Raw genomic sequence first — 27,991 nt, 5'->3', positions numbered from 1 at the left:
CTCAACCATGCAGGTCTCCTGCGCCCCTTGGCCGATTTCTTGCTCTTAGGGATGCACCAATCCTGAGCTTGGAGGAAGTGGTCTTTGAATACCAACCAGCTCTCTTGAGCCCCTTTGCCTTCCAGAGCCCTAGCCCACGGGATCTCTCCAAGCAGTTTCTTGAAGAGGTCAAAGTTAGCCCTCCTGAAATCCAAGGTTGTAATTTTACTTCTTGTTGTTTTGTGCATATTACCCATGATTCTGAACTCTATCATTTCATAATCACTACAACCTGGGGTGCCCCCAACCTTAATATCCTCCACCAGTCCCTCTGTGTTTGTCAGTACCGGCTCCAGGAGTGCTCCTCTCCTTGTTGGCTCCTGTACCACCTGTGTCAAAAAAGTTATCATCAATGCACTGGAGGAGCCTCCTGGACTGTGCGTGCCTGGCTGTGTGGTCTTCCCAGCAGATATCAGGGTGATTGAAGTCCCCCATGGAACCAAGGCCTGCAAGTGCGAGGCTACCTTCAGCTGTCTGTAGAAAGCCTCATCAGCTTCCCTATCCTGATCAGGTGGCCTGTAATAAACACCCACAGCAGTGTCCCTCATATTTGCCTGCCCCTTAATCCTTACCCATAAACTCTCAACACTCTCTTCATCTGCCCCGAGTGAGAGCTCGATGCATTCCAGTTGCTCTCTCGCATAGAGTGCAACTCCACCACCACACCTCGCTGGTCTGTCTTTCCTGAAAAGGGCATAACCATCCATGACGGCATTCCAGTCATGTCATGTGAGCTGTCCCACCACATCTCAGTAACTGCAATGAGATCGTGGCCCTGCAACCACACACAGACCTCCAGCTCTTCCTGCTTATTCCCCATGCTGCGTGCATTGGTGTATAAGTATTTCAGAGAGGGAGTCATGTGTGTAGTTTTGACCCTTGAGATGTGGTATGCCTTCTGGCTCTCAGAAATACCAGCACACTGGCCCACAAGCGCTGAGCAACTACGCCCTGGCACCTCACTAGCAAGCCCAGTACCGTCCCCACCCCCCTTCAAATCTAGTTTAAAACCCTGTCAATGAGACCTGATAAGTCTTGTCCTAGAACCCTTTTCCCCCTGGAAGTCAAGGTATTCCCACCTGTTACCAGCAGGCCTGGTGTTTTGTAGATCAGGCCATGATCAAAGAACCCAAAGTCCTGCCGGCAGCACCAGGCTCAAAGCCAGGCATTGATCTGCTGGCTCCTCCTATTTACCCCCTCATCATTCCCTGCAACTGGGTGGATAGACGAGTGCACAACTTGCACTCCCAATCCCTTGACCAGCCAGTCCCAGGGTCTTGAAATCTTTCTTCATTGCCCTTGGACTTCTTTTTGTTACCTTGTCGCTGCCTACCTGAAAGGTCAAAAGCAGGTAATAGGTCTGAGGGCCATACCAGGGAAGGAAGCTTCCACTTCACATCCTTGACCCGGGCCCCAAGGAGGCAGCAGGCCTCCGTACGTACTGGGTCCGGCCTGCACATTGGGCCATCCGCTCTCTTCAGTAGGGGGTCACCTATGACAAGGACACGTCTTTTCTTCTTTACCACAGAGGTTTTGATGCTGGGGGAGGTCTGACTAGACCTTGCCGACACCTCCAAGGTAGGAGGACTATTGTGCTTGTCATCATCCAGGTTCCTTTGCAGAGCACTGTACCTGTTGACATAATGGCATCCAGGAAGATGGGGTCGTCGCCAGGCAGTCTCGAGTGTGGCGCCTGTTGCGCTGTGCAGGAGCTTCCTGACATTGCCCCCTGTCCTCCAGGTTACCACCTTCAGTTGAGGCAACAGAGGATAGGGACTTCTCTGTTGCAGGGGTTCTGTCTGCCTGCTGGATTTCTGTCACGGGATGCAGGATTCTATCCCAAGTATCTATCTCCCTCTCGCATTCCCTGATGCTCCTCAACCTACTTACCACCTCCCTGAGCTCCGTCACTAATTGGAGTAGATCCTCTACCTGGGCACATCTCCCACAGACGTGCCCATCACTGCCATCCCACACCGTCATAAGAGCAGGGCACACCCTGCAGCCTGATGTCTGTGCGGTAGCATGTTCCCACAGGAGCTCTGTCTGAGAGGCTGCATCAGACCTGGTGGTTGTGGAGCTCATGGGTGCCGCAGTCTTCTTGTGAAGTCTCATCTCAACTCAAGAGCCACCGCCATACCAAGGTGCTGAGGTCACCCACACTATCCAGCTTGCAGGTTCTCCACAATGAGGTTACACCTGGCCACAACACCTTTTCTACACAAGCAGGTCTCACTAGCAGTTCTCCTGGTAGTGCCCATGCAGAGGGGACCCCCCCGCACAGCTCCGCACAGGCTGTGGGCATCTGGGGTGCTCTGACTGCTCTCTGCCTCTCAGGTGAGGCCGACTGCTCAGACAGGCCAACACTGATGAAGGTGGATGGAAAACCATCCTGCAGAGATGCACCATCAGCCGCCCTCCTGACAGCTCCACATTCTTCTGGCCAGTTACCTGGGACTCTGGCCAGCTTTAACCTCTGCTTATGGCAAGCTGCCTTAACTTCTGCTCTCATCATCAAGCACTCTCTCCATTTGACACAGTGTTTTCCCTGTCCCTTGGCTACCACTCAAACTGTCCTTGTGCACCAGAATGAGAGGAGATGCCTGGGGAGAGCCATTGCAGGAGCAAGAGGTTGCCCACTTGCAATCTCTGGGCATCACCTGCCACATTGTGGGCAGCTGATGACCCCCATAAATTCTCTCCTCACATGAATGTAGACCAAAGGCTTTCACAGCTGGTTTGTCTATGCCACCAAAGGTCAGAGCTGACTGAAGTTACACAGGGAGCTTGGAGAGGTCAATTCCCAACCCAGGGGACACCAGATCTCCAGGGCACCATAGCCACACTCTCTATACATTACATCCCTTTCCCATATCCACCACACAGTGTTTCCTCACCACTGCTCCAAGGAAAAGCAGAAAAGTCAACTGAGGTTGCAATGCATCAGTGAGGGGCGGAAAAAAAACCACAACAGGTAAAGGAGTCACTGAGAACAGTAAGAGACAAAGGAGAGAGCACCCTGGGGAGGTGATGTGAAGAGATTAGAGAGATAGAAACAGACATACTTAATAAGGTAAGAGCTATCAAGGTGATAAAACATTAGATAAAGACCAAGGTGCCTACAACATAAAACAGATGGAGAAAGTGATCTGGGGAGAGGGCAAATATATTTATATACTACTACAATAGAGACACTTCAAGGCAAAATTGCACGTACACCTGAGAGCTCTACCTACAAGCCTCCCTCTCCGAGGAACATGATATTCATCCTTCTTCCTCTTCTAATCAGGACTCTTTCACACTGTCTCATCCTGCCTTCTGCCCAGACAGGGATAACCCACAAGGGAGAGCTCAGACAGATGCTGAAAAAAAGATAATCAGTGTTGCGCCACCCACTGGCAAGTGAACCATCTCCCAAACTCCCTCTGGTTTCCTATCATCCTCTGCCCTACTGAACAGTCATTTTCACCCTCTGAAATTTAGCCCAGCGCCAGAGACAATTTTTGCAAGTTGTCATTTTCTTTAAGCAACCTTTTAGTCAAATTAGACACTTGAGCCAATTTGAATAAATCTCTCCCTTCAACATCTGTCCTGCCCCCCACCATAAATTCCCACCAAAGATTGTTAACATCAGCTGTATCCATATGCTTTCCCATTTTCCCTTTCTACCTACTTAGGCACACAGGCTTCCATTAAGAAGCTGGAACAGGTTCATTGATGAGCCACTCCTCCAAAGCCTTGGTCACTTTTGTCTCCATTAGCATTAGGCTGTGTTACTGCCATTGTAACACCTGTAAGCAAGCACCAGGCCCCAAGGGTTGAAAGCAGACTTTACCCAGGCAAACAGAAAGCAGCATTTTCTCATCCCTTTCATTAAGAAGTTACCAACCACTCCTGCATGACCCCCATCCTTTACAAGGTTGTTTCTTGGACACTCATTGAAGCCTGTGTTCATTTGCCCCTACCCCTCCCTCCGAGGTCACCAACCTTCAGACTACTTCATTCTTGCAGTATCTCGTTAAGTGTAGTCCTGGAAATTAAAAGCATGGCTCTAGAAGATTGATTAGTAGGTCTTAAAACCACAAACTGTGCTGGGTCTAAAGAAAAGGTCACGAGAACAGCACCCAAAGCTAACCCCATTATAAAACAAAGAGACCTTGGGTTGGGAGGGTAGGAGGAGCACTTCGTAAAAAATAACACTTCACTAATTCCTAGTATGATTTGACAAGAAAAACCAGAAGAACTAAGAATTGTTTCTCTCACTCAGACACCCAGCAAACAGCGGAAACAAAACCAGTTCCCTTTGAATCACCTGCATCTCTCGCTGACAAATACTGGTGTTATGACTAAATCAGCACTTCTCAGTCTGTGGGAGCTTGAGCTGTTGTGAGGGTACAGAAAACACTGCAGATCTGGTGTAAAGCCACAGGCGGGACATGCAAGCGTAATGCAACAGGTCTGAGCCTTTGTGCAATGAAAGAAAGACTTCTGCCCAGCCAGTACTTTCCTACAGCAGCCTCAGGCTGCCAAATTGCCTGTGCACTTGATTGCTGTGCTACAGGTTTGTCCTCAAATGAACTTCAAGACATGGCTAAGCCTCCAACTAGTCAGTAAGTTGGTCAAGTTCTTTCTTTGTAACCAGGGACTGTATCACAGCCTAGAAGGAAAAGGTCACTGTAATTACATTTTTAGATTAGAGGCTCATATATGCTCAAGAAGAGAAGGAAGGTGAACATAAAGCAAACCATGAAGTAGAATCCAGTGTGGCCAGATTAGTCACAGGCAGGCTGACCTGTCCAACCAAGAGAGAGATAACCTGCCCCTTGCAAGCAGCTCATCTCCATGTTGCACGTGTTTATCCAGCAAAGGAAACTTAGAGCCCATATTTACGTCTTCTCTGGCGGGAAGGTCTTACTTCTGGATCTGTTTTCAGCAGGAGGGACAAAGGATGGGACACCACAGAGCCCGGGCAGGGACACTTACCCAGCACGTTCAGCTTGACATGCTCTTTCAGTGCTCTAGTCAGCAGGTAACAATGGGGTGGGCACCACCAGGTGCTGAGATCATAGAATCATAGAATGTGTTGGGTTGGAGGGGACCTGTAAAGGTCATCTAGTCCAACCCTCCTGCAGTAAGCAGGGACATCTTTAACTAGATCAGGTTGCTCAGAGCCTCATCAAGCCTGGCCTTGAATGTCTCCAGGGATGGGGCCTCCACCACCTCTCTGGGCAACCCATTCCAGTGTCTCACCACCCTCATTGTAAAGAGCTTCTTCCTAATGTCTAATCTAAACCTACCCTGGCCCACCCCACAGCTATTGATCATGAGCAAGAAGTCCCCACTAAGAGGTGTTGAGTAGCCTAGAGCAGCTCCTGTTCCCTCCAAAGCTGGTGTCCCCTTGACTGGGAACACCCATCAAAAGGGCAAGTAATCTGAAAACAAAGAGGGGGAAAAATGGTAATAAGAATTAAGCAGAAAGGTTGTTTACTAAAGCAAGTGACCTGAAGTGTTTACAGACTCTCAGAAAGCCTACACAAGTCAGGGAGCAGTCAGAAGAATATAACAAAAACAAGTAAATGAGCATCTTGAGTTGGACCAAATATCTGTCCAGCCTGGGCTGCAACACAGCTGCCCAGGGAAGTGTGTAAAAATGGGATGAGCAGACAATACTTCCCTTAGGCACTCTTCCAGCTGCCAACAGCTTTCAGCTCGTGGGCTTCCTGAGCTAAATCAGGTTTCTGTGTTTTTCACTCCCCCTTCATGGATTCCTCCTAATGAGGGAGGAATGGGAACAGCCAGAGAGAATAACAACACTTGAGGAAAGCTAAGGTAATACTTGATATCAATCTTAATATAGGATAATAGAGAGACAGCATCAACATGTAGGCTTCCCATACATAATCTACTCAGATATGAACTGCCATACTGCTCTTACAAATGCAGATGCATGTCTCATATCTTTGGAAGAAATTGGATGATATGCTGCTGTCTTGTACTGCGGATGTTTTATCAATAGCCTTAACCAGACATTTCAGTACCTGGGATCTTATTACAAAAAACAACGGGGGGAAAAACCCAAAAGATTTTCTGAACATTTTCTGGCTGTGATTACCAAAGGGTGGAAAAAAACAGCTCAGGCTTATTGGAAGCCATCAATCCCAGGGAAGGACGCTAGTTCATTATGAAAGCCTGTTATTTTGTCATCTGAGATAACATTTACTTTTTGTTCACTCCTTCACTTTTATTAACTCATGCCGGTATAGTCCTGTAGCACATTTTGCCCTAAAGACAGTAATATTTGTCTACTGAACTGTGTCTTGTGATGTTTTCTGATGCCAGACAGACAGAGAGCAAACAAGAAAAGCTGGAGACCAATGACCCAGGCTCACTTGCTTTGTGAACCATGCCAAATGTACTTCATATCCTTCCTTCCTTCCCATCCCCCCCTCCAAAAAAAAAACCCAAAAAAAACCCCAACATGCACTTGCTGACCTGTGACCTGCAGATCTCAGTTGAATCAGCGAGAAGAACAGACAATTCCACCCTCCTAGAAAAGATCAAGTGCGGTTCACGGGGAAGGGGAGGCAGTGAACAGTGGGCAGGACACACAGCATGCACAGGAAGATCACAAAAGTAAGATGTCACCTGTCACCTCTAAATGAGGTCTCCAGAGCTGAAAGATTCAGAATTAAGTCTGGATTGTTTTCTACATTTAAAAACAGTGACTGCTACAGGTGTTGAGTTTTTGGTTTTTTTTTAACCTAACCAAAGCATGATCGAAATTACTAAGTGAATTCAGCAGTGGGTTTTGGGGGGGAGCACAGTCATTTATTGTATTTGTTAACTCAATGGACATGGTTTCTCCCCCTTTCTAGATTTAGCTCTCAAACTAGGTCATGGTGATTACACACATACAGTCTGAAGGCAACGCCTCTCTGCTGCTTGCATGGAGGGAAGAGGGAGAAGCAAAGGGCGATGGTATCACACAAGTGCGGTATTTGTATCTAGGCAGAGTGCAGTACACATTGGTTCAAAACCTCACCAGGAGAGAAAGTTGGGCTTTCTGGTTTCTCCTGGGCTCTGCCATTGTCTGGATCCCCAGGCACTCAGTGACATTCATTGCTTCAAGAGCTTTGCCTCTGCCAGCCAAAGTGGGATAAAGTTAGAAAAATCCTTGTGGATACTTTTACAAGATTCTGCTCCTGCATCACCTCAACTGATCTCCAGGCTTCGCTGTACTGGACATGGTTCAAGCCATCCCACTCCCAAGAGCAGACGGTCAAAGGGACCAGGCAGCATGTGGGGGGAAGGAAAGCGCTTGACGGTCCCCCCTGGTGTCCCCAGCTGCAGCAAACAAGGGGTGAGGGAGAAGGCATATTTGTACCCAAAGGGGACAGAGCTATATCCTACCCCAGCAGGAAGAAGAGAGGAGCAAGACCCAGCTGGCCTGAAGTTGATTATTGCCTGATGAACACTGCCAGTTTGGGGAATGGGAAAGAGAAAGAAAATGAGGAAGACTAAAGCAAAAGAAAAGTAAATACTCAGGATTAAGAAACCTATCCTTATGTCCAGCACAATTAGACAACATGTCACCTCTACAGATAAGAAAGTAAGAGAGATGTAAAGAAGAGTGCTGCGTGTTGTCAGAATACATATTTTTTTTTAGATTCTCATTATCAGTCAAATTCTTCTTGTCTTCCCCCTGCCCAGCATCTCACCACCACCAAGATGCTAGTTTGATGGAACACCTTAAATATTTCATGCAGCCTTCAGGCTCACAATCCTTCTCTTCCCATCTGCTTCAGCCTGGCCCTGCCGAAATCTCAGCAGGCCCATGGCCCTTGGCAGACTGCCTAGGCAAGGGCTCCTTTGACCCTCCTTCTTCTCAATCCACCTCTTTATCTTCTCCTCTCCTGCCCTATTAAGCCTCCCATTTTTCCTTCTCTCCAGTGTGCCTCCAGAGAAATCAAGTCCCAAACTGAATTTCTTCATCCCTATTTCCATGCTTCTTCCTCACGATTCCCTTTTCTTCAGCCTTTTCATTTCCTCTTCTGTTCATTTTCTGTTTTATTTTCATTCTTAATGAGATATTGCCTGAGGTCAGGATTAATAACCCACGCTTCAGAGACCCATTAATCCATCAGTAATCAAGTATGGGCACGAGGAACCTAGCAGCCCACCGTGCAGGGAGAAGACCCGTTGGCAAAGCTGCACAGGGGCCTGGGGACCTGTGGGGGAACACAGTGATCAAAGTGGGGGGACCAGTCTGGGGTAGGAGGGTGGCAGGGCTCTCCAAGGAGGGCTCCACTGGGACAAGTCACCTGTAGCCAGGCTTGAGCCCTGGTTTTCCTCAGTGAGGGTTTTTTGCACCAAGCCCTTGCAAGCGCAAGAGGGAAAGGTTTCTTTTCACTGAAAGTGCCTCTGGCTAAAACAGGAGCATTTCTGGCTGTCATGGAAAGGGAACATGGCATGGGACAGGGAAGTTCTCAATGGAGAAGCAACAGCTTATTAAAGCAAGGAGACACTCAGCACGTTGCACTCTGAGAAACAGGGTTGTTTCTTCACCACTTTGGAGCTGCTCCCTCCTGGAGCAGGGGTTCGGCTCACTCAGGAGCCCCTGTGGCAGCTCCATCCCACTGAAAGGACCCCACCTCACCTGAACTGCTCATGACCCACAGGATGGTCAACCCTACAGAGACAAACAGAAAGAGCTTCTCCCTCTCACATTATCTCCACTGTCCCCCCTTCACTCCTTCCTATTATTCCCCTATTAGATGCTGGGGGAACAGTGGCTCAACTGCTTCCCCATAAGACAAGGGGAGCAAACAAAGGAAGTGATTTTGCAAATGGAGATGGAGGACAATTGTAGGCACAGATGAGTAAGGACTAGCTTTCTGGCGGTGCAGGGACTCCTGTACCACAGCAGTTGTTACAGACAAAAAAGACCACGGCAGGAAAAGACACTGTGCCACAACCAGAGGACTGGGGTGAGCAAGATGTTGAGGGGAAAGAGGCGAGGAGGCAAGGTGTTGTGTGCAAGGTGAGGGGCAAGATGTTGAGGGTAGGAGGTGAGATCTGACAGGGCTGGTCCCCATCACCCTGCAAAGGGGGAGAGTGTGGCTTACCTAGCTGAGGGGCTGAGTCAGGGCCAGCAAAGGCACCAGCAGGTAGGACATCCAGAGATGGGTGGGTCACAAGGCAGCAGGAGGTGGGCGATGGTGAGAAGAGTTTATAGATGAGCCACAGAACCAAACAAGACCAACAGGGTTAAATTTTCATCTTGTGCCCTCTCCATGCTACCAATCTCTCTAGGTCATGTTACCTATAACAACTTGTAGTCAAGGATCTTTTGACACTTCCATTATGGGACCATTAGCTTCCTCTTCAGTCATTATTGAGTATGTTAAATAACATCAGACCTCCAACAACCCAGTTCTGCTCCTGTTTACCTTGGTGGGAATATTGCCATTAGTTCTGCTGCCTCCAGTCCTGCACCCACAACTCCTGGCTTCCCAGAAGTGTCCCTTCTCCCCCCCTGCTTTGTTGTTTGTGCAGAAGCTGTGGCAGGTGCTCTCCCAGGCTCCCACGATGCGGGAGAGCAACAGGTACCAGGGAGGCTGTTTTACCCAACCCACGTGGGGGAGTAAGTTGTAGAGACGCCCAGGCGGTGGAGGGTGCAGGGGCCAAGGAGAGTGCGCTACAGCAGGAGATGGATTGCCTTCGCTCTGCATTGTTTTTAATCTCCTTGCCATTCTTCTTTGCCTGAATGGGATTACAGAAGCAACAAGGGAGCTTCACTGCCAGGCACACTCCATGGCAACACATCAGCTTTAGAGACATACTAGCTCCTAGGAGCAGTAATGCACTGCCTCATCTTATTCCCCAGGTCCTCTTTCCCACACCTTCTCCATGCTCCAGCCTGCCCAGCCATGCCAGGAGGTCCTGCCTAGTGATTCTGCCTCAGATGGACAGGTACACAGAGGACCAGTGAAGCATCTGAACTGTGAAACTCCACAACGCTCAGGCTTGCTGTCACCTCTTCTCTCAAACCTTCCCCCTCTTTCTCTCCAGCAACACCCACCGCATGAACATCCCCAGAGCAGTGTCCCGCCAATTCACAGGCAGCAGCTGAGCATAGGCTCCTCCGGGAGCTCAGCTCCCCACCTGCAGCCAGAGGAGAAGGCAGAAGATGTTCTGCTTTGTCTCTTCTTCCCACTGGGCCTTCCTGAACGCAGAGAAGTGACAACTCAACAGCTGCCTCCCTGTCTGGGGGACGGGGTGGGAGGTACGAGCATTTTGGGGAAAGGAGAATAAATCCGAAAAAAGCACAAACCAAGTGAAGCTGAAACACAAACCCAACTTGCCAGCTCAGATTTCATGTTGTTTTAGTAAGTGCCTGGTTCGAACAGAAGCATGAAAACAGCACAGACAAAGGCCGTCTGTTATGGTATATTCAGCCTGACCAAAACAAGAAAGGTGGCCAAAGTCTTGCAAGAAAGAGCTTGTCCCCTCTTCTAAGATTTATACCTCAGTTTGAGAAACCCAAGAGGCCCTGAACCAGGGTTAACAAGCAGAGCTCTGGAAGTCAATGGAGCAGTGCCAATTTATTAGCCACAGCAGATATGGCTCAAGCACTTGAGCATTGACCTGCACTAAGCCCAGCATCTTTGGAGGCTCAGCCCACCTTGCATGCAGCCAGCAGGCAAGGGCAGCCCCATGCCCACCTCTGCCAAAACAGGGCCTTCCCACCACCAGCCCACAAGACCATTTCCTGGCTACAAACTCCAGTCCCTGTAGCACATCTCACTTTTCAACCAAATCACCACTCGCATCCCTCACTGACTGCTCCAATATGCCAGACTACAGGGTGGTGCTCAGGAAGGGTTGGGAGGGCTCCACTCCCACCATCAACACACAGTTCCTTGCACTGGTGGTTTACACCAGGATCCCAACACACCTGAGCCACATTTGGGAGCCTGATGATTTTCACTGCCTGATGCACTTCAGTCACTACCCTCCCCCATCAGTGGCCACCAGCTGGCCCAAAATACAGCAGCCCACTAAGTTTTCTCCACCACGATCTATTCTTCCACAGCTCCACAGTCTTCACCCTACACCTTGAACAGGAACACCAAGTTTAAATCTTCACCTTCCAGTCAAAAGCTTTTTGGTCCCCTCAGGATTTTAAACACCAGTGGAAGGGCCTCCCTTTTCCCTGTATCCCTCTGGCATCACCCAGACAGGTGCACAGGGGAAGGTACAGCAAGTATCTCCTAGGGATAATTGCAGTAGGTCAAATATTTACCTAAGCCTCATCAATGCAAATATCTTCTAATCCTGCTGTATCGTTCAGGGACAGTAAGAGAATGGCAAGTACACCTCTGATTTATACAGACGCATATAAATCAGAGTAATAAAGAACTCATTTAGGTGATTTATTATGTCGTATTTGTATCAATTTATTATGTCGTATTGCTATTAGTCAAATGTATTCATTGTGTATGTATCATCAACATAGAGAGTTAATAATATGAAAAGCGATATATACATTGCAGTAACAGTTCCTATGCTTTTTTACGATACTTTCTTCTGCCCAATTCTCAGTGCATGTTGATGGTCTGACTGCTGCTTGCACACATGTTTTCACTGAGAGCCACACTGGCTCCATGAGAGTTATCTCCCGGACCACATCTCAGTGTGCATATGTTGGGGCGGGGAGGGGGCCACAAGGGAGAGAAGATTGAGACATAACAGTCTTGTGACAGTGCATTTGAGGCCTCCGCAGAACTTCCAAACACAAGCACATAGCTGAGTGCCTGAGGGCACCAAGCATAAGCAGCACAGTTGGTGGGGAAGGGGTGCAGAGATAAACCTACAAATACAAAGCTTCACTGCTGTTTGGGGGAAGCAGCAGGGTCTCAGAAGGGGTCATTCAGCGAGACGAAGTAATCCCAGGTGTAACTGTTAAATCCAGACAGTAAAGGCTTTTCATCGGATTCTCTATTGGGAATTTCTCTTTGTGTTCCTGAAAAGCTGCCCAAGACCCATGAAAACGTTAATCATCAGAAAAGAATAACCCTGTGTCCGGTGGGGTGAGGTGTCACAGCAATGGATGAGGAAATCCTCCACACACGCACACAAGAATGGGAAATGCCATAGGTACAAGACAAAGTCTCAAGTGCATGACACTAATCTGCTTAAATCGCACTCAAGAAGTGCCCAGAGAAGTCAAGCAGCCAGGGAAGGAAATAATCACTTTCGTGCTCTCCTGATAGAGCTGTCTAACCTGACACCTTTGCTTCCAACTGATGGGACCACAGACGTCCTCTGTCTGGTGGGGAACATCCGGGTCATTCAGCCGCCCATCCCCTCACCTTCATGCAGCAGCTCACATCTTATTTCAGGTGATATCCAGCACCTCCCTGCTTTCCCGGCTGCAATGCCCTTGGTGTCAGCTTCCCCCGGGGCTATGCTCTTCCATCGCTCGGAAACTCTGCCCAGAAATGCCTCGACAGCAGCATGCCCGTGCCCACACATACCAGCAGCGAGGACACGCTGGCTGCTACCACAGCCAAATAAGCATTGGGCATTTTTAATCGCCCAGAAACTTAGGAACGTATCTCCCAGGCTGAGTGCAAGAAAAGGGGTGGGCCAAGTGCCACAGGCAATCTTTTGAAACATAAAGCTGGAAGAAAGACTCAGCTATCCCAACATGACAAAACAGGGACTGTCAGTGCATTTAACTACTCTTCCAGAGACACCTGGTATTTATCTCCACTATGTTTGTCTCAGCAAAGGGGAGATGTTGGCATGGGCACTAGCTTCAGGGGCTTGCAGCAGTTCCTCTGCTCTACCTTCTTCCCCTGCCTCTCCCTCTGATGTGGCAGGGGAAAGGACAGAGGGGGCTTGCCCCAAGCACGGTGCTCAGCCTGTCTCCCTGTCTATGAGGAACAGAAGAGAGAGAAAATACAGGGACATGATTCACCGTAGCACAAGGACAAAGGGACAGGAGGCCAGATTCAAACAGGCTAGAGAGGAAGAGGAGTCAAAACAGAAACACAGATCAGGCCCCTGTGAACACAGGTATCCTTGGCCAACAGAGCAATGACAGATTCCCTTCTGTCCCTAAACTACAGCCATGCAATCGTGTCCTGAAACACCCAAAATGACCACAGCCCTGGCATTTATGACTTCTGCTAGGAGTCAAATTCAGTAACATCCAACACTGAAGTCATAGGACCCAGGAACCTGGGTCACAAGTGTCAGGAGTTCCATGAAGGTTTGAGTAACCTCAAAGCCGCCACGTTCCTCCTCCTCATAGAGGAGGGTCTAAGTACACCCTTAATGCTACTGCTGTATCTCCAGAGCATGCTGAAAACTCCCAGAGCATGACATCCTATCGCAGACCTCCCCAGCCTGTTCTCCCCCAACTTGCAGCCCTTGAAGGATGTTCTTCCATGGGAAGTTCCCCTTCAAGCAGGGAAGGAAGAGCATTTTGCTTTCTGCAGTCTACCTATGATCTGGATTCATGTCTCGCACCCAGCCAGAGAATCCCTGATGTGACAGCTCAGGGAAATCAAATGAAGTGCCAATCCTATTTCGTTTTTCAGTAAAATAACCCCCATATGGGAGAAAACACAGTTTCCCCAGACATCTGCCACACATTCCAGAAAAATGCATTACAGGCATGCCACTAAGTGTGAAATAGATTTTTAAAAGTTAAAAAGCTATTGGATATTTAAAGGATGTGTGACATATCACAATATGCTGGAAATGCATTTTAAAGAAATAACAGCACCTCAAAGATACTGTGGAAGGATGCAATTAATTCTGTGCTTTGAAAAAAATCCCAGGTTATGGAGGAAGGTTTTTGTTGTTTGCTTTTTTTTTTTAAAGTACCTACTTTAATTGTTAATTATTGTATTGTAGGGGAAACTTGAGGCTTCAGTGAGAGCTGAACTACATGGTTGAAGGCTGTATGCAGCTACACTGATAACACTAATTTTAATTAATCCTACCCCAAACTCTTCTCCCTCTCAACACTCAGCCTCATTTGATTAGAGTTTATCTGACTGGCAGCTTGAGCTGAAACTTCCATAGCAGGTATGACTACATTATTAATTTTCTATGGTGGAAAACTAAGTTGAACATCAAGAGTTGCAAAAACACACAAAAAAATTGTTTTGTCTGTACAGAAGCATTCAAGAGGGTGTTTTGACTAGCACTTGTTGCTGGATGCTCTCAAACACTGCTGTCGCAGTGGGCAGCAGGGTAGCCTCTGAGACCTCTTTTGCTCATCCTGTAACAACCCATCCAACCAGAGATTAATTAGCAGCTGCCATTGGGAGGGGGATAGAGGGAACAACCACATGCTTTGAATATACTCAGGAGAGTTTGTTTTGATATGACTCAATCCAAGAAATTAAGACAGAATTAAGGATGAATGCGGAACCTCAGTTTCTCCCTCTCCACACTGTCTTTACAACACAATCTTTCACTGCATACTTAGACTTTCTTTTTTCCATAGGACTCCTGCATCCACGGGACGAGATAGCATTCAGTGAAGACAGTGATGTGACGCCTATTTAGCCAATGGGTCTTACAGACGTTTGCTGACAGCAGGGCAACAGAAATAAGCAGAACTGCAGCATGCAGGCTCCGGGGCAGGGAGATCACTTCACCCCACCAGCCCTACATGTGATGCTCCCATCTCACCCCTTCTCACTGTAGCCTGGGTCCTCCAGCCCCGCCAGCCACCTCCCCTCAGGCTCACTGCCCCAGCCTGTGCCTTCTCAGACAGCTTCTTCCCATCCAGATCCTCTCCCCTCCCACCCCAGTTACCTGCCCCTCCGTTAGCCTTCCACAGTCCACCCGGTGCCCTCTCCAGGTTGCTCGCTCATGCCATTGCTACCCAGTCCCTCCTCTCTGGTGGGTAGATCTGGTGGACAAGTCTTCCACCTCAGCTGCTTGTTGGCTCCCTGACCCTCTAGACCTGTTTTCCTCCCAGGCTTTTTGCCTGGTCTCTGTCTCCCAGACCTCAAATTAGAATTTCATTAAGAGATAAAAAAAAAAAAAAAGTGTTACAATGGGAAAAAGTTGGTCAGCTTTAGAAAACCATGTTACCACCTTATGTAATAATGAAAAGTCAGTCAGTGTGCATGGCCCTCATATGAGCTGTGTGAATTCAGAGGTCCAGCTGCGCAGGAGACGAAGGAAAAAACATTACTCCACGCCCAGCAAGGAAGAAAACATGCATTATCAGGAGGTCATCCCTGTAGGGAAAGACAACAGGGTCAACCTGTAAGAAATAGAAACTGGAAGCTGTAGTATGGGAGAAAAAAAAAATGCTACAAGGAAACAGTGAGAAGACTGCTGCCTCCAAAGGCTTTTCCTGTATAAAACAAGTGGGCTACCGTCTAGGGCCCCCTCCAGTCACTAAAATCCCATTTTCAAAGAGGGCTCTAGATAGCAAGACAAGAGCAGTTGCCAGCACAGAGCCTTCTATACAGTGGGTCAACAAGCACGGAGAAGAGAGGAGTAAACTCCAAAGCAGGGAAGGATCCTACTCCATCAAGGAAATGAATCAGGAAGGAGCCACAGGGAAAGAAAAAAAGCAAGCAAAAAACAATTGCCTTGAGGAAAAAAATAACATCCCTCATTAAGAAATATCACAGTTGGCCAGCAGCACTGAACATCAGGCGGTACCACAAAGGCAATATATTATTACTGTTGCACTTCTATGAGCATGTCTTTTTTAATATAACTCACTTAGGACACAAACACTTTCAAGGCCTGGCCTGGATCTCGCACGTGGACAAAGCAGAGCCTGCCAGATTCACCCATAAAACCAGAAGACTTACTCAAAGCAAAAATTACATCACGAGTTGGTAAATATGCGAACAAAGACAGTGACATAAAAATTGTTATACATCACAAAGCATATTTTTCTCGATTATGTTTTAGCTTAATTATTCATAACAATGCTTGTCAACAATGCCTGCGGGCTGGCTGGTAAGTGATCTGTAATGTATTTTGTAGAAAATAAGGACATTGTATTCATAGGGGGACTTATTGCCACACTAGAGTGCCAAGTTCTTGGCTGAGAAGCAAGGTACAGGGTACAGGTAATGTAGGAAGCATCCTTTTGGGGTGTGTGAATGATGGGGCAAGGCAGATTTGCCAAGTACACCTTCACGGTGTTTTAGTGTGCTCCCAAATAACAAGCAGGGCTTGGAAGGCAAGCAGAGATTTTGGATGTCTGACTTGAAAGACTACCAATCTCTGCATGGAAGAAAATATTTCTCCACCCTCAAATATTGAGCTCCTGCCTCTTCCACGCCATGAAACAGAACAGCTGCTGTTTGCTACAAACTGCCTGTTTCCACAGGGAGGTTAATATTTTACCATGTGTTTTCTTTCCATTCCTTCCCTCCTTCTTGCCTGTTGAGGCAAGTCTCATAGCTAGCATTACAAGCACTGGATTCAGCAGCTTTCTCCTGGATGAATTCATACTGATGTTAGCCCTTTTCATCCGTGACTCTTTAGAACTGAAATCCCACAAGAGGCACATTTGGTTCACTCTGCCTCTCAAGACATCCAGTTACTTTAAGCTACAAGCAACCTGAAAGCCCTTGTGGTATTTCAGCATTTATGCTGCTCTGGAGAGGCAGCGATAAACAAAACCAAGTTATTAAAGTAAAGATGGAACAACTCTGGCAAAGGTTTGGGGGTCAGGAACAAGGCCGAGGCAGCAGGCTTGGTTCAACTTCTGTAAGCGAACCCTTGAGAACCTTGCCCAGCTTCCAAGCTGGGGCACAGAGCCAGGAGACCACGGCTGCACAGCTCCCAGCCAGCATACTGAGCTCACATCTGTCTGTGTCTGCCTGCAAGAGCCAGCTCTGGTGAGCAAGGATCAGCAGGGAGCTGGGTACCTCCCAGAGGGAACCAGGGCCAGCTGCAAATCCCACCTGAGGTGGTCCAGGGGATGCCCACCTGCTAGCACCCTGTCCCACAGAACAGGACCTTGTTCCTGCTCCCAGGGTGGGCGCACCCCTTCTACTCTACCATCCGTCACAGTCCTACTGGAATCAGCACAGCACTCAGGCACGCTGACAGCTCAGGATGAGGATGTCAGGGATGCCACTTGCACATTGGAGGGCACAGGGAGACAGGTGCTTACCTAGGCAGGGAATAACGCTCTAGATGGGGACGGAAGCATCCTGTGAGGATGAGGAGGGTGAAGAGGCAACAATCCCACCCTGCCGCAGCCACGAAGCTTGGGTCACCACTTCAGATATCACCACCCTTCCATCCACCCAGCCTTGCCTCTCATCAAGACCACCTAATTTCCCATCACCCTCACTCCTCACCTTGATTCCTCACTCTGTCCCCCTTTCCTGCCCTCCCATAGCCCTGTACTGTCCCTCGGCTGTGGGTACCCACAGACAGGGGAAACCCACTCTTTTCCCAAGTAAGCTCTACACATCTCTGCAGAGCCCTGGCCTTTTCCCTGCTTCTAAGCCAATGATTACGTCCGCTGCTTAAATCCTACCTTCAGACCTTCCCTTTAGCTCCTGACCATTTTCCCCAGGAAGCCTGTTGTCCGCAATACTGACTAAGGGCACTCTACAGAAAGAGCCAATTCAAGGGCGGCAGCAATCAACGGAGACAGGCAGCTAGCAGGAAAACCCAGGAATGACAGTGAGGGAAGAAAAAAAAAAAAAAAAAGAAAAGGAGAGGGAAAAATGACAGACTGCCACAGATGGAGAAAGGAGAGGGGAGAGACAGGGTGGCTAGTCACAGGAGGGGCTGCTGGAGGAGTTGCGGGGACTCGACAGCTCCAAGTCACACTCGAGGAGGGGGAGCGACAGCAGCTTTTATAGACTTGAGCACAGTAGGCGATGATGAGGGGAGACCGGGGGAGAGAAAACTAAAGGAAGAAAGGATAAGCAAAGAGTGGGGTTTTGTATCATTAGCGAGGACAGATTTCTCTTTCCTCCGGCATGAGTTGCAGTACGTAAGTGGAAATGGCACCATTGTCTCGGGGGACAGATGGTCACCCACATCACAGCTCTGTGCATCCCCCGTCCCGCCTGAGGGAGTTGCTCCCCTCCCCTGATGCAACAGGCAGGGAGAAAGCTGGAGAAAAGGGAGGCAGGCATGGGCAACCTTCAGGCAGGAACATCAGACTAAGCTCTCCATCTCCACCCCCATCCGCTGACCTTGCGGTCAGGGCTGGGCAGGCAAAAGCTATTACAGCCACAGCACTGCACTCAAGCTCTAGCCCCACCAACCCTTCCAAACAGCTATGCAGGCTTTCCAGCAGGAGGGTTACACCACCATCACACCACCTCCTTACTCACTTCACTGGTCCTTGATAGCAGTCAATAAAGATGAAGCGCTCATGCTGATTCTCTCAGATCTATCAGCTACCTTTGATACCATTGATTACAAGGATTAGTTGAGATGCCTGCAAAACTCAGCAGGGGTTTTCAGCTTGGTGCCAGAGTCGCTGTTCCCAACCTAGATAACCTCCACTTATCGCTCCCCATCAGTTTGTCTTACATCTTTGTAATCACACTTCATCTCTTCTTTTACAAGTCCAACCACATTCTCATCTGCCTTCCTTGTTCACCTCAGCCCCACTGTCTCAGCCTCCTTCCCTAGCTGCTGGTCTCAACTCTGCTGTCCTCTCCTGCCAGAATAAAAAATATCCCCCTTGGCTAGCCTGTCCTCTCCTCCAAAGCTTTTCCTGAAAAGATCCCTGCTTGTTTCAGCAGCAGAGCCCAGAGCAGCCGTCTAGGTGCTCCGTTACCTCCCTGATGGAGGAGCACAGCTGACATGAGGCAGCACAGTGTAAACCCATGGCCCAGGGAGCAGCAGCAACCCGGAGCAGGGCAAGTCCAACCCGCCAACCAGATCCATCCCTTTTAACAGCCTGGTGGCGCTTCCCACCACTGCTCAGCCCTCCTCCCTCTGCCGCCACCAGCGAAAGGCTGCAAACCCCATTTCAGAGGAGCACGCTTCAAACGGGACCTCCTTCACCCCTGCCCCACGGCAGGCAGTGAAGCACAGGAGAAGCAGCGGCATGGAGATGCGTGAAGAACTCAGGGAAGGGTCTGGCCAAGGTGTGCTGGGCCAACCAGAACCAGTGGGCAAAGTGAGCACAGACAGAAGTGGGCGCAAGTTGAGCCTGGTCCACCTCACACTGGGCTGCGGCCTTCCTACACCTTCATATTCCAAAGACAGCATCTCTCCAGGACTATAAAGATCTTCCCAGCTTAGAGGCTGACGGCTTGGCAGACTCTTTGCTCCTGTTCTCTCCATAGGTCTGAAATGGGCCAAGTTTTTCCACACAGTCTTTCCTCTTAACCACCCTGGGGCCAGCTGCAGGCCATTTGCTGCAAGAGAGCTGCAACTCTGTTAACAATTCTCCACCTGAAGAAGCTCCTGTCAGGTATTACACTCACAACACACAGCAAATTCAGCTGGCTGCAGGCCCTTCCCCATGCTCCGGGGTGGGAAGAGTGTCAAGTCCTCAAATAAGCAGCTGGTCAATTTGTTAGTGTTTAATTGCATTATTTAATTCACATTGTTATGACAGAACATGCAATTAGAGGTCTGGTCAGAGTATTTTATAGGTCTTAAACTCAAAATGAGTATTTTTAGTGCCCTCTCTATTTCTCCAAGAACCCCCTCCGGCTCCCTCACACGCCCTGCTCCAGTGTTCATGAAGGCTGAAAAAAAGGCAAAATGACCATTTTTCAGAGAGCAAATGGTTCTCATCTCCAAGGCAAAATATATTCCAGTGAATAAACACAATATGCTCCAGAAGGGTTTTTCAGCATTTGTTTGCTTTCAGCAATGCACTTTGCGGGGGGACGGGGAGGTCCCCCACAACAGGCACTGCTGCCATCCCCACACTGGGCACAGCGCATCCTCCCTCTCCTCTGGCCTGACACTACCAGGCTCCCCCCGGGCTGGCACAAACCGCGCTGTCGGCACTGGATAACACTGTACTATATAACAAGACCAGACCCATCTTCCCAACACAGCCTGAAGGGCAACAGCTGGTGCAAATAGGTCTGTTTTCACTAGGTGTAGCAGAACAACACTGATTTAGAGCAGACAAGGATGTGACTTTCATCTTCTACTCACTTCCCACCTGCTTCCCCACACCTTCCACATTCATTGACCAGAAATCCAGGGAACATACCAGGATACCTAGTAAAAAGCTGTTGCAGTAAGATTCCTAGGCCCACTTTCCTGAAGCCCCAGGGCATGGAGCATTAGCAGGTCTTTTATTACTCTTGGCATGTACTGGTGAAACTGGGTACTACGACGTACACACAGGAAAAAAAAAATTACCGCTCTCCTAAACCACAGTCTCCTCTCGATATTTTGCACTTAGCCCGTCCTCCGGCAGTAGGCATCTATCCTTCAGTAACAGGGAAAATGCTCAGAGCTTCACATGAAGTCAGCAGGGATGCTCTAAGAAGTTTTTTAGCCTTATGTCTGATTTTGTCAGACCCTATGGACATTAAAGCTTCAGACAGTCAGAGCTCTGGTTTTGTTTGTGCCTGCTTCATTTCTAAACTGTGGTCTTTGATTCTCATTATAAAAAAAAACCCTCCAGAGAATAAGCAAAAGGGATGGGAGACAGTGAGATATCCTGCCTCAGCATTCGTGCTTAGATATACAGGGCCAGCTTGCAAGCCAGCCAAATTTAGACCTCATCGCTTTACATCTGCCCACTTGCCTGGAATTGCGTACATCTCGCGTACACCCAACCCAGCCAATTTCTTCCAGATCGCAAGCATGCAAATCCCCTTCAAACATATCCATCCCTTGTGTGCCGCTAATGACAATGTGCGAGTTTAAATTCCATTTACACCACGTCTGACTGTGCAAATGATCCCGCTAAACTTGCCATCGCAAACTCACACATCAAGCGACCCACACGAACGACATTCCCTCATCTCTAGTTTTGCAGAGGCAGCTTCCTTCCCAACTACTTGCGCAGGTCCTGAGCGCTATCCTGCTGCTCCTGCCGCCCGCCTCTGCCTACCAGCCACAAGCAGGAAAGAGGATTTCTATCAGGAAAGAAGCTGGAATTTACAGAACTACTTTTTCCCCAATCCAGGGTCCGGGCAGACGGCATGCCTTTCCCTCCCCCCAGAAAACTGCAGTTTTTCATTAAAGTGTTCAGACTGCATTCCCCTTTGCCTCCCTCCATAGCATCTGGGGACCCAAACAGCACAGCAACCCTAAAGGCAGCCCAGGATGCTAACCGGCAATCCCTGCAGCCCGCTATCCAGAAACTCCCTTTTTAGTAAAGAAGAAAAAATAGGCACCTCCAGAGAGCGACTTTGCCCTCTGAAGGGAGGAGTTAAGTTAAGCACGCCGAATTTCCTGCTACAGATGGCAGTCTGTCAAATATCTGTGGAAAGAGCCTGGATGGCTGGTTTTCAGACAGGTAGAGTTAGATGGGGTGAAGCCCGGCCATCTTCCCAAGAGAAGAATTAACAAGGAAATGAAGGGTCACTTCACAAGCATCAGAAACAACTGCTTTTAAAGCTCATATTGTTAACGCAAAAGGGAAGGAGAGTAGTAGAGGATAGATTGGTCCTGGGGAGATTGCCATGTTGACCTGGTGCATGCATTGCCTTCAAATATTAATCAAGTTTATGGACAATTGGCTTATTAAGAGTCACCCTTATTTGCTAATAGCAAATGTCATTCCACTGGTAGGGAGCTTGGCAGAGTGGCGGAAAACCCAGCAGGATCTAACACAGGCTTGCCCCCTTTTGAAACTTGAAAAGCATTTGGCACTTGCCCAGGGGAACACCAACGCCACCAACACCTCGTGTACACTGGAGAGCTCTGGATCGGCTCAGTTTCCCATGCAACAGGAGCGACTGTAAAGTTGATTGAGTACGGCGTGGACTACAGAGAGGTTAGATAACCTCTTACACACACAAAAAATCGTCTTGCGTTTGTTGGATCTTGGGTATACAGTTATATTTGTTGGCTGGAAGGAGGTCTACAGAGCTGTGTAATCAACAGAAATCAGTCCGTTCCTAAGGGCACAGCGGCAACATCTGCCTGATTACCTAGAATGATACAAAGCTATCACAAGTCCTCAAATAAGTGTCAGACTCTTCCCTTGTCTTCTGAGCTAGATTTGCAAAGAGAGACAGGAGAGATCTGTCTTTAAAACCAAGGAGCAGGAGTAATATATGCATTTTAGTGTTTTCCAGGTATGCACATAAAAGCTGCTACTGCTGACCCCAAGAGTGGAAAGCCATGATCCCTAGGCACTCAAGAATGATGAATGCTGCTTAAAATTCATAAGCCACTCAATTTTTGATGTATTATTATACCTTCTGGTGACATTTCCAAGTTTTCTCTACCTACTAGAGGCAAGAACCTTTCTTTTTTTAATTTATGTATGTACATACACACATAAGTAAATGTACACATGTATAAAGAAAAGTAAACCTCATCAGAAGATTACAGGAGCTCAGGACTTAAGACAGACATCAACTATTACAAGACTCACAATAAATATGCAGCTGGTGTTTTCTTATTCATTAACTACATCCAGTTGTTATGAAGATTGCATCCAGGGTTTAACGGTACACAAGGCAACAGCTTAAGGCAGAAACAAGTACAACATACTACGGAATCGGCACATAATACTTCACTCACACAAAACCAAATTGCCCAAACAGGTATTTAACCAGGGTGTAACATATAACACACCTACTCACCCAAAACTTATTAATGAGCAAAAGATTTGTTGGCCTCTTGGCCACGTGTGTCACCTGAAAAGCTTTGGTTTTGGCAGCACAGGGTCCCCATGCACCGCGGCATCACCTGCTCAATGTCACCAAGAGAAGTTACCAATAACCGATCCACACACAAATCATTTTCTTTGCTCCTCCAGCATTTGACTCTCCACTCCGCTCCCATAGCGCAATGCCAGCACGGAACACCACTATTGTCATCGACAACCATCCTATCACTCATGTACGAGCCAACTGAGTATACCTGTGGCACCAGGCAGGGAATAAACCCATAGGTTTTCCCAGTTCCCCATCAATACGCCCAAGGCCAGTCCTGTTTCCTTGTGCACCAAGCACACAGCCCAAGCCAATACAATCGTCAGTACAAGTTACAGGAAAGGTACCCTCAGAAGTGTGGTAGGACTTTCAGGGACAAGTACGATGGCAAAGCCCATTCTTGTAGGATCTTTAAAGCTAATGAGCTACAAGGCAGCTCCTCAGTATACACGAGCAGTCATACTAGCGTCGAGAAGCCACCCTGCTCTATACCCTATAAAACACACCTCCCGGTACTAAATATTAAGTGAGTATATAAGCCTTTGCACAACTGGGACCTGACTCGCTGCTCCTACACCACTGAAATCAACTGGAAGTGCAACATTTAACTGCCCGAGAGTAAAACAGAAGCCCAAATGGCCAACACACTTCACAAATGAGGGAAGGGGCTGGTATATATCAAAAAAGCAAGAAAATGACGGAGTGGTGAACTGCAGAGCCTCTCTCGTTACTGCTACAGTTTCAGAATTGATTTTTTTAATGGCACCCCTCACTCTTTCTCTCCCTGTCAAGTCAATATTATAGATTTAACAGCAAAGGGAGGTCTGGGCCTCCTGGAAAGAGTTTCTCTTTTAAAGAAAGGCTCAAAGGACAAACCAAATCTATTGCGCTTGACCCCAGGGATGGATGAAGTGTGAGGTCTTTATGGAACCCCAAGAAGTCCAACAGCGATGCAGACATCCAGGCATCTCTCTCATAATCTTCTCATAATTTGCAAAGTGCATCAGGATCCATTTGTAAGGCGCCATGTGGCATGCCCTTTATTTAGTCCCAAACACTTTATAAATTCATAAGGTGGATGCTACACCGTTGTTTTGGAAACATGTTTTCACACTTTTCACCCTATTTCCCCTCTGAGCTCGAACCGAAATCCTATTTGACATGGACTTTAGGTTTTATAAAAGGGAAAAAAAATAAAAAGTCTTACAGCCTCTCGCATAACCATATCTCAAATATTGACTGCGTTAACATTGTAGCTGCAACAGCCCCATGGTCTGCACCCAGCCTTCTGCCTGTTCATCAAAACAGAAATCGACCTAAACAAAGCGTTTGGCGGGTTGCTCACGTGTTGCATCGCGCACGCCAGATTCCTTCCCAAAACACTTCCCAGGTGTGCGTTGCATTGTGTCCCCAGCTGATCACACAGCGGTTACCTGTATCTAACAGGGCTAATCAGGATTTAAAAAAAAAAAATTATCTGCTCACCAATAAACTAAGGCAATTCTAGCATTCATTCGCACCGTATGTAAAGCCACCCCAGAAACGTGTAATCACCTAACTCCAAAGCATCAGGCTCCTTTTCACCATACAGCACAATGGCAAAAAGCACAGTAAATACTCCCTTTGGGGACAAACGCCACAGTTTCACATGGAATGTAGTCCCTATCTTAAAAAGGAGTTAGGGTCTACAATTTTTGCAATAGCAGCATTACACATTTATACACTAATATGCATCCAGAAGTGATTTTAAAGCAGGGATGTGATTCTTCCTCCTCTTACTGCACTGCAGCAAAGGAATATGGCAGTTGTTTAATAGCACATAACAAAATTGCAGGACTGCTCGTGGGAAGAAAAATAATCTTCAGGGGAGGGGGATTTAAGTAGGTAGAATGCAATTACCTAAATTGAAGTTTGGTGGTTAATGACCTTGCGCTTTCAAAAATTGCTACATCGTCCTTAACGATCAGAACTTCCATTTTAAGTCTCATTGACAGTACTTCCGTAACAACAACCGTGAAGCTTTGGCCTAGTAGAAAGTCAATTAGAAGATTAACAGACTTTTAATTAATGCTCCATCTTTTTCGCTGAATCTTCAGGAAAGGCCAGGTGTCACCCTGTGACAGTGACTCAGCTCGTCCCTGCTGGGCACAAGAGCGCTGGAGGCCCAACAGCCCAACATAACGGATGAAAAGTTTCAGACAGGGAAAGAGCAGGAAAAGCAGGCAAGCATATAAATTCTTAGAAGACACAATTTGACTTTCACAGAAGCATCCCTGACAAAGGGGCTCGTTCCCAGCCAGGGATGAGATCACAATACGCGAGCTGCCACCCGGCCATGGAATCGTACTATTTCTATGGCGCTATCAAAAAAAAAAAAAGTGCGATGCCAAGAACATATGATTGCCTGCAAGAAACCTTCAGGGTGCAGAAACAATTCCTCACTTGAAAAAAAATTATGGGAACTACTTACTGCACGATCCATTCAAAATGAGGACCACAGGAGTGGGGGGGAAAAAAAATCAAAGGAGGGGATGAATCTTCTCCACTCAGTCTCTGCTTTTCAAATAGTCTCTTAACTTCACACAGCCGAGCTGAAATCACAGGTCTGAAATAACCCTTTCAAAAGTTTCCCAGCAGCCCCACCATTGTTCTTCACACCCAGGTGTAATGGCATCAACAGGTGATTGCACAAAGCTTTTTCCTTCCTTCTACAGCTTCTGCTATGAAAAAATCCTTTCCAGAGTCAAATACCATGCGTGTCTGAAGGTTAAAAGAAAAGTAACATTTAAACACTGAAATGGGCATATAGTGCCAAACTCCTTGAACAACACAGCTCCAACACCTTAAGACAAGCTCCTTGCTATACGCCAGACTGGAAGGACTGTTTTGACTGACATTTTAGCCAGAAATAAAAACAGGCACTTCTCTTCTTTCCCCACAACCTCCTTCCCCCATTCAAGAGCAAATCTTCATTCCAAATCCAGGCTATTTCCCTTCTCTAATTTTCTGAGTCCAGCCTTTGCATTGAGACACAAATCTTTCATGCTTTACTCTGAGGCCACCGCATGCTGGGACAAGATTCCCAGGACATAATAACTAGTGCAGACACACAGTGATTGAAAAGCCATGCATAATTCAATATGAAGTTTTAAAATTTTAAGGAGCAGCCAGTAGAAAGGAAAGCAGAAAATCTAAACCTCCAACAAGGTCTCAGTCATAACCTGTGCTTGAGACCGCAGCACCTTTTTAAGAGCTTCTGAACTTTAAGACATGAGCTCAGAGCTGAAACCGAAACCTTTTCCTACATTTGAAATGGAAACAAATCTGTAGATCCATCAGCCATCTAAGGTCATCTGTTACTGCTTACAGAACCTCAAGACTTCACCTCTTGTAGATGAAAAGGCTCTTAGAAACATTTTGCAAGTCTCTGCTGTGTGCCTGGACACTCAGATTTAATCTAGAAGCCAATGCATCAAAACCATAACAAGCATCCGTATAGATACTATCCACCAAAATAGGAACTAGGAAACTTCCAGGGAGAAAGAGCCATCACTTGAGATTTCTGGACAGAAAAAGGTTCAAGTAAAACTGTAGACCAACCTTGCTGATGATTCATCATCTCCTCCGCTTCCTCCCCATCTGAAGGGCCCCACAGTCCACAGAGCAGCAAGTGCCTTCCACCTGTTTTTTGTAGCGCGTCAGGCTCAAGAGCCACAGAGGCCATTGCTTCCTACCAGCCCCCGTGCTAATGAGTTGTGCAGGTGGTCACCGTTTGCACTCATGGGTTGCAGGGGCCACCTTACAAACAAGGCACTGAGAGAGAACAGTGACACACACATGTGATTGCTGACACCCCAAACAAAGGAAGGACACGTTCACATCCCAGAGGTCTCCCCCAGGGTGTATGAGGCTCGGCATCAAACTCAGAACAGATTTTCCCATACATTCCTGCATAGGCATCACGGCAAGGCATCGGTAGGACATGTGCCTGCTGGAAAGGCAAGGGGTCACCTAGGTGTCCTTGCAGTCAAGGTCCAGGAGTAGTGGTTCCCCCACCAAGGGCAAGATGAGCTCTCACTAAAGCCTGTACACTCAGAGGAAGGAGACACCTCTGCCATTTGTGGCAGCCTGCCAACAAGCTCCTGGGGTAGTAACCCCGCTCTGTCCCAGGCCAGAGGCGAAAAAGGAGCCGGGAAGGGGAAGAACGGGCCTTTCTAAAATACCCCTCCTCACCCCTCCCCTCTCCCCTCACCCACCCCCCTGTGTCAGCAGCTCTCTCTGAAGTCCCCTCTTTCATAATCAGCTTCTTTTGATCACGCACTAAAGCAGCCCAGGTTCTGTTTAAAGGCGAGTGAGGGACAAAGCAGTTCGTTAAATATGTAGGAAACTTCATTCCTTACCTGCCAGGTGCCCCGGGAGGGCAGGGAGAGGGGAGGGATGAGGCAGGAGGGAGCGAGGGCCGGGGAGGGCGAAGGGGCAGCTTGGAAAGGATATGGGTTGCACACCATTTTGATGCACCAGCTCCGCGGGCTGGTGGTCTGCTTCAAGCAGAAGAAGACAACCGGGGCCAGGTCGGGGTAAGGGACATCAGGATCCGGTGGGGAGGTGACTTCCTCATCCTCACCCAGCTCCGGGGAGGACGGCGGCTGCTCCGGTGGCATTTGCTGCTCCGAGACCCCCAGATCCATGGGCTCCAGCGGGCAGACGGTGGAGGCGTGAGGGGGCTGCGGGCCCGCGGGCCAGGTGGAGGGAGGCTGGGGGAGGTACTCTGCCATGCCAGCTGCAAGCGAGAACCCCTGGAGAGGAGAGGAGAAAGAGAAATGAAACCCACGTGAGGAATCAGCAGCAGGAGCACAGCACGCCCATGCTCTCCCGGGGAGTCTGGAGCAGGGGAGAGCCGCAGCACTGATGGCACTAACACTGATAAACTGCAGTCGCACTTTGTGCTGGAGCAATTTTAAGCAAAACTCTCCGTTTTAGCCCCACCGGTGCAGCATGGCTGTTTCTCTATGCCAGCAGTGGGAGAGGGACAGCTTCGGCCAATATTTCTCTTTTCTGCCAGTCCCTTTCTCCACCAAGACTCTTCTGGATAATCCTCTCCATCACCA

The 27,991-nt window shown here is 48.2% G+C and overlaps 1 protein-coding gene across 1 annotated transcript in view; it reads right to left on the bottom strand.

Annotated features, from left to right (window-relative positions):
* Positions 1-27,658, bottom strand: part of CACNA1I (calcium voltage-gated channel subunit alpha1 I) — a 166,634-nt gene extending 138,976 nt beyond the window's left edge. Inside the window, exon 1 of the mRNA XM_054205974.1 lies at positions 27,378-27,658. Coding sequence (XP_054061949.1) covers positions 27,378-27,658 — 281 coding nt within the window. The remainder of the gene's footprint in view (positions 1-27,377) is intronic.
* Positions 27,659-27,991: the final 333 nt, after the last annotated feature.

The sequence above is a fragment of the Rissa tridactyla genome, chromosome 1 (assembly GCF_028500815.1).
Source record: "Rissa tridactyla isolate bRisTri1 chromosome 1, bRisTri1.patW.cur.20221130, whole genome shotgun sequence".
Taxonomy (NCBI): domain Eukaryota; kingdom Metazoa; phylum Chordata; class Aves; order Charadriiformes; family Laridae; genus Rissa; species Rissa tridactyla.
This window is presented reverse-complemented; position numbering and strand designations above follow the sequence as displayed.